The sequence below is a fragment of the Bactrocera tryoni genome, chromosome 5 (assembly GCF_016617805.1).
Source record: "Bactrocera tryoni isolate S06 chromosome 5, CSIRO_BtryS06_freeze2, whole genome shotgun sequence".
NCBI classification, from domain to species: Eukaryota; Metazoa; Arthropoda; class Insecta; order Diptera; family Tephritidae; genus Bactrocera; species Bactrocera tryoni.
The window spans coordinates 19,013,145-19,020,601 of record NC_052503.1 but is presented as its reverse complement, the minus strand read 5'-3'; the positions used below and the strand labels follow the sequence as shown (position 1 = coordinate 19,020,601).

General features: G+C 36.9%; 1 protein-coding gene across 1 annotated transcript; it reads right to left on the bottom strand.

Moving 5' to 3' along the window:
* Positions 1–885: 885 nt before the first annotated feature.
* On the bottom strand, positions 886–4,398 carry LOC120778746. The gene is made up of 3 exons (XM_040110717.1): positions 4,336–4,398; positions 1,919–2,060; positions 886–1,837 (listed from the first exon to the last, which is right to left on the bottom strand). Exons 1-3 carry the CDS (start codon positions 4,396–4,398, stop codon positions 948–950), a joined length of 1,095 nt encoding a protein of 364 aa, XP_039966651.1. The 3' UTR covers positions 886–947.
* Positions 4,399–7,457: the final 3,059 nt, after the last annotated feature.

Below are 7,457 nucleotides of genomic sequence, written 5' to 3'. Positions count from 1 at the left end.
GGTTTATAACGTATCAAAAATACCACGATACAGCACGAGATTTCTCATTTGTAATAAGTTGTCTAAGCTCACGTCAGACACAGATGCTCAATTATGGTACAAGAGTGATCTTATCCCTACCCTGTGCATTAATAATGAGACTGAAGTACGTGCTATTCCATCAACTTTACAGTTCCCAGCAATTCCACTACCTCAAGCCTTTATTTAAGCTTTATCAACAGCACTTTGACGATTTCTTTATCCAAGCAAGCTCGATTTCGTTCTACTTATACTCTTGATTGAGCCTACCCAACTCTCCTCTGCGAGGTGTTCTCTACCCTCATATTCCTCACTGGTATAACTTAGAGAAAAAGCTAACCGTAATGAGCTTATTTAGAGAGAAATTGAAATAATACAAACTGTAGTCGAAATACTTAGGTACTTCAGAGAGCAGTACCTTGTTCCAATTTTTTATAAGTATCGAGAAGTGACTCGAATCGAATATTGCAAGAATCAACCCCATTGTCTAATGAAAACTATGGTACTTTGTTAGTAGATATCCTGCGAAAGAATGTTTTAAACGCGAGATATATTTACATTTATACATATTTTAACAACAGCGACACCTAGCGGATATTGCAAAGTACTGTAGTCAGTGTAGCTTGGGCCTTACCCGATTTCAGCCATCTATGAAACTTATTTGACTTAACTCAGAAGTCCTCAATATTACATACCATTTACAAGTATAATTCGTTTCTGACTCCTTTGGCAATCGTATTTATTTATTTATTAAAGATTTCGGTTTTACTAACTTAAAATCTTAGTGATATGTATGTTTATATATAGTGTATATATGTAATTGGAAGTATATAAAACTTTATTTTCATACATATCTAATCCCTCTATTCTCCACTTTACGGATTATCGGGTAAATTACTGAGAAACTCATTTCTGGACTGGTCAATTAGTTACTGGTACCAGGTGCCATTCACGAATGTTGCATTCTCCGGAACTTTGGTCAATGGTGTAGGTTGCTCCTTGGCAATATGTGCATTGTCAGCTTTGGTCGCCAAAAGAGGGGCTTTGGACGTCAAATGAGGCGCTTTGGTTGAGGATGTAACCTTAGTCTTGTTCGCCACACTTTTCTCCAGCTCCTTAACATTTACAATTTTTTCCGAATTATTTACTTTGGCCTCGTTATATTTAGTATGCGGCTGTTTCTGCTTAGCTTCATGACCTGAAGGACTGCTTGCGTTTTTAGGCAACACTTTTTCACCACTTACGCCGAGACCACCCAACATTGGTGGCAATATAAAAGGGACAATTGGAAAATGGGTTGGTAGAAAATCATGCACAGACTCAAAGCCAGTGTGTGTCTCTGCTTTTGCCGGCTTCATCTGCAACGGCACCTTGCCATCGATAATATCTTGTATGGCCAAATCTCCCATGGCATCTTCCGCATGCGCACCGGCGTTCACATCGATGGCGTGTTGTTCATTGAGCGCGTTTGCCAGCGACTCCGGCACTTTACTGTTAGTCACATTCAAATGTAGCTCTTTATCATACACCACAGCACCGGTGGGCACATCCTGTGGCCTTTGCATGAGTATACTCGGCCGCTTGGTGGGCCAATGCGCTTTCCACTGCTGACTGTCGCCTGACTCAAAGGTGCGTGTCTCGTGCAGAAAGCCGCGTTCTTTGTCCGAGAGAAAGTGTGTGACAATGACGCGGCCATCGGGACGCACATGTCCAAAGGAGCCCTCCACGCTGCCGTTCACATAGCGTCGCTCGTCGCGGAACTGTATGTTGCCGGTGCGATTGTCGTTAACCTCAAAGCCAAATGCATAAGTGTTGGCGCCTTAAAGTAAAGGGGGAAATTTGTAATGTTAAGCAACACTGTTGTGCAGTAAAGCTTTGTATTAATGTAAGTGTTACGCACCATAGGGATCGCGTCGAAAATACGAGCTTGTATCCGGGTTGCCACCAGATTTCTTTATAGCCTGTGCCTTGGCGTAAGCAAAGCTTCGGTCTGTTGTTGGCGCTGCTTCAGTGTAGTGTGCATTTAGGCTTAGCAGCAAAAGCTTTGAGAAGTAAAAATGATAAATGTATGAAATGTATGCAGATTTATTACTATATACATATGTACTATATGTTATATTATGTAAAAGAAAAGTATTGGGGGAATTGGTGTTTTTGTTCCCATTATCATGATAATTTTATCCTGTCTCTTTACTCTTTTTTAGGCCTAGTATAAGGAAATTCATTATTTTTTCGTTAGATGACCTTAGTATTCTGTATCTCGTGTCATATTAGTACTTTTGGATTATACAATACGGTGTTTTTTGTAAATCTTCGATTGCCTAGGAGTAAAACTATCAACAAAAACTGTTAGGTAACATTTAAGTAAAGCTGAATATACCAAATATAAAAGAGGCATGAATTCCGCACGCGTTAATGCCAAAAACCTCATGGACCAATCTTCTGAATCGCAATAAACTTGGTGCTAATGACAACGCCCAGTGAAAACGGATGTTGTCATGGTGAGCCGACTCAACCGATGGCTAAATCAGAATTGACGGTCAAGAAGGTTTTACAATGTGTTTGGTGAAATCGGCGGGAAATCATATGGCTTCCTGCAGTCACTCTTATTTCAGACCACCTGAAGGAAGCATTCGCCCACAACCCGGCCGCTTGGGCCAAATTGATAAATTGAGTCCCTTCAGGACAAAAGTAGGCCACACACGATGGTGAGACGCCAGCAGCTCCGGGAGCTTGGAAGGGAGGTTTTTATGCATTCAACTTAAAGTTTAGACCTAGCATCAATTGTACTATCTTTTCTTGCATATGACAATTGAACAAATAAGTGAGGAAGGGCTATTTTAGAATTCAAACAAACTTTTCGTACGCCGGCAACTTGCCAAAACCAAAGCCAGGTTAATAGCTTAAGATGCAAAACGTTAACCAGAAGTTCGGAATCCAAGCAATATACAACAATGTAAAACACTGAGCGCCATATTTGGCATAAGGTTTGTTAGAAAGAGTTGGCGTAGTATCGATCCGATTCTATCTATTAACTATTTTCATGCCACAAACCCAAAAAAAAATGTTTCTTGGGTTTCATTATAGTACTTCACATACAATCGCCAATCATAGTAGAGCAAAGTCAGCCTGATATTCGAAAATACTGGTAATAGTTATCTGGGGGCTAGGGCAAGTTGTCGCCCAATTTTATCTATTTTATACACACCATTATCAGTAAAATACGGTTTCTCATTCTCATAAAGATAACTCACATTTTGGCCGATATATGCGGTATAAAGTCAACTATAGACGCTGAGGTCCAAATATTCGGTGCCTAAAGGCTTGAACAGATATTGTTGGATTTAGAGAGTTTTTGGCCATAAGGTAGCGTACTCTAAAGGAAACATTTGAGTAAAGTTTTATCCCATTCAAAAAAATTAATTTGATTCCTCTTTCCTATTTTGTCAGACGTCAGAGTTACATATTTTTTTCTTGTTCTACGCCGACATACTTGTAAGCTTAAAAATTTGTTTTTTTCGGTAACGAGTTGCCAAATAAAGTTATCAGTTTGAGTTTGTTATCTTTATTTATACTACTTTTGAAATGAAATTAGGTGTTGGAACTCAAAATTATGTTTTGTAAGCAGTAAGCAGTAAGCGTTGTTGTAGGCTGATGTTGAAATGTTGATCTCTCTAAAAGTTTGTTTTCACCAAGTTCTTTCATTTAGTAGACACATAACACCCATAAAAACATTTGTGACAATTTTAATTTTTTATAATGGATCGAAAACGCGTTGACCTCGAACATCAACAGAGAATCGTCGTGTTGATAATAAAATAAAGAAATTGGTGCTTGAGAATCGACGATTAACAGTCAGAGCTCTTACTGACATCGTTGGAATACAGAAAGGATCAGTGAAAACAATTGAGCCTAAGAAAAGAGAAAGCAGGATTGGTTCCAAAATCACTCAATTTTTACGAAAAACAGCGTCGCTTTAACGTTTAAAAGAATTTTAAAATTATGAACAAAGTATTACTATTTTTTGCTCATAATAGTATATAACTTTTATACTTTTAACGAAAAAAAAACTAATTATTATTAATTATTTTGTTGCAGTTTTTATTCTCATTTACGCAAATTTATCAAAAACCACAACTTTGACTACTTTTATAAGTACTTATGTGATTACACACACAGCTCATCGTGAAGTACAAAAACACATTTCTTTCGCTTTGGTCATTGACTTTCACATAATTGATTAGTATTTCAACAATTAAACATTTGCACATGCGCTCATACACACAATTACACATGTATTGTTTTCATTTTCTAAACACTTACAACAACAAAAACAGCAAAGCAAACTTGTACGCGCTTGCTTAGTTCATAGGCGGACATTGTGCGAATAATAATTGGCTTCACGACACAGCAGAAACTTCAACTCGGAAATATTACGCGCCCACGCGCACTTGTGAAGAACCGAAGAAATGCTATTTTTCTAATCAGACGCTTGTTAGCCAAACAAAGTCGCGCAAAAACCACTTTCGAACTCGACGGTGAGGCAACTCGTACTGAGTGCTGGCCTGCCGCCGGCCAATGTTCTAACGCCAAGAAGTGAAGAAGCTCCCGGCCGGCGCAAAGGCAATAGAACAACCGCACGCAGTTTAAGTTTGTCTTTGCTTTTGCCTCTTCTTTGCTTTCTTCATTTGCATATCCGTCGTATGGCGGTGTGTATGTGTGCGTGTTGGCTGGCAATTAGGTGTGAAGCTCAAATTAATTTGTTCATTGAAATCGATTGACTCTAATGCTGCAGTGGCTTGCATTTTCTTACAACATTTTCGCAATAATTTGCTAATTAACGGTTAAAAATAAATGTCATTAGTAAATTTGTAAAGCGTTTCGCCTTACAAATTCAATTGGTAAAAAATGTATTGAAAATAACTAACTTAATCTCATCTTTGTAGAATTATTGTTGTAGAAAATTCAGAGAGGAAAGTGGTATGTTTATGCTTAACGTTGCCGAATATTTTAGTTTTTAATCGTACTTGCGCCTTATAAGAAAATAACTAACTTCAAAGCGCATTTTTGCCAGAAAGACTCTTCTCTTTCAAAAAAGCTCTTAGTGCCAGCTTTAAGCTTAGAGAACGCTGAAAATGTCTTAAAAATGTATAAAATCGGTTCTGACCTTACACATACATTACCGAACATTATCAAAATTTCTTTGCATAATCTCTATTATGTATAGTTCTCTATACAATAGCCTACCAGTTTCTTGAGCTGAAAAAAAAATTTTGTCAATCTAAAAACAACCAAGATTTTCGATAAAATTTAACTTGTTTATTAGTTTTGTAAATTGTTTAAATTGTTATTTATATAATTTTTTTTTTCAAATATTTTTCTCGAATTTTCAATCAAGAGATATAGTAGTTTTTTTTTTAAATCCCAAAAGTCGCTTGTGAAACTATATATGCTCTTAAAAAATTTTACAATTTAGAGAGCAAAAGTTAGTTGTTTTGAAGTTTTACCCAAAATACATACTTTTGTAAAATTATTAGTTTTTCATTTATACTTTTCGATAAAAACAAGTTAATCAACACCAGCATTTAACACAAAATACTAATAACCTAATGAGCGGAAGAGTTGTGAGGAAACGGAATTCATTCAATTGATATCGGTTGAAAAAGCTGTGAAATAAACAGTTTACATGTCACTGGAAACCAAATATAATGCATTAAGTTCACATAGTGAAATGCACTCGAGATTATTCACAAGTATCAGCTTATATCAGAGCATTGAGAGCAATATATGTACATATATGAGATATAGAGAGAGCAGATAAATCTATGCTATGAACATATACATAAGTTCACTCTCATGTCATTCACTATGTACGTGCGGAAGCGGAAAAATAGTTCTTTGGAAGCGGAAGATGCGCTGAGTGAAAGAGAGTATGAGTAGAAAAGCATAGTTTAGATGCTATTGTAGGATATGAAGTTATTAACTTATAGAATAGAATCATACAGCCGACTGCAGTGGTAATGTGCAGACATAAAATTACAATTGCAATTCCGCGTCGACAGGAATGTATTCAAATTTGTAAATGTATGAATGTAGGTATACCAGAGTGATTCAATGAAAAAAAAAATATTATGAATAGACTTTTGGAGAGGCTTACTTAGAGGTGTCTAGGAATCTATTTTTCAGAGTACCAAACGAAAAAAAATTTTTTTTTTTATCCACCCTAATATGCATTGATGTTTGACGATGAATATCTCGTAAACGCTTAACTTAATCGAAAAATCATAAGAGACCATTTTTATAGAGCAGTAAATTTTCTACAAAACTATGAAATTCATCATTCATAATAATTTTTTTTCATTGAGTTATAAAATTCATAAGAAATAAAATTTTTTTCAAAAAATAATCAAACTTTAACTGTTAATATCTTTTAAACGTTTGCGTTTACGAAAAAATCATAATAGACCTTTTTTGTAGAGCATTCAATTTCCTACAAAATCTAAAGAACAATATATATTTTTAAGTAGTTGGAAGTGAGATATAAATTTTTTCTATCTGATAATAAGAAAAAATAGAAAACTGTATGTAGGAGGACCTTCCCGTTACAAGTAAAAACTCATGTTTGGAGAGGCTTTCTTACAGGTGTCTAGGAACCTATTTTTCCGAGTACCAAACGAAAAAAAAAATTCTTTTTTGAATCACTCTAAGGTATACGTAATAAATTTGTATTAACGGGTGAACCAAGTAGAGTATAGAGTAATATAATATGTTGAAGTTCACGCAAGTGAGGAAAGTTCTCTAATTGCCATTCACTTATGAGTGGCCAGAAACGAATCTTTTACATATGGCTTAAGCAGCTCACGACTTCCGGTCTTTGACCAAGTATGCTCTGGGTAGCCAAAAAACATCCAAAGCTAAAGTAAAAAGGCGAAACATTCCTTCCCAGGTTTGTGCGCCGGGCTTGCGGCCCGCCACGTAAAAACACGCCCAATGAAAAGAAGAAAAAAACCTTCGAATGAAAGACCCCCCTTTTGATGACGACCACTGCAAACGCATTAAGGATTACAATTTAAGGGTATGCACCTGGATTCTTCGAACCCTTAACAGGAAGGTGACGCTTCCCAGCTAAATGATATCCTTATAAGAGTAAAGGCTGACATCACCGCCGTCCAAGAAGTGGGATGGATGGAACAAGGACTAAGACTAATAGGTCCTTCGGTGTGGGGTTCGTGGTGGAAGAGAGACTCCGTCGCCGAGGCCTGGCATTCACTCCGGTGGATGAACCTCTAGCCACAAACCACATCAAAGCGAAGTTTTTCAACATATCGCTGATTTACTCATTTGCGCTCATGCCTCGATAGAAAAGAAGGACGATGTGACCACATATGAGAGCTGCCCTCGCTACGATGTCCAAATCTTGCTTGGCGACTTTTTCCTGT

What these genes read in the sequence shown, in the direction of transcription:
- LOC120778746 (XM_040110717.1), bottom strand. Translation starts at nt 4,398, where the DNA reads ATGTCCGCCTATGAACTAAGCAAGCGCGTACAAGTTTGCTTTGCTGTT. An exon ending in CTGTTTTTGTTGTTGTAAGT is followed by an intron (nt 2,061 to 4,335) that starts GTTTAGAAAATG and finishes TACTTCTCAAAG; the next exon opens with CTTTTGCTGCTAAGCCTAAA. An exon ending in TTTTCGACGCGATCCCTATG is followed by an intron (nt 1,838 to 1,918) that starts GTGCGTAACACT and finishes CTTTACTTTAAG; the next exon opens with GCGCCAACACTTATGCATTT.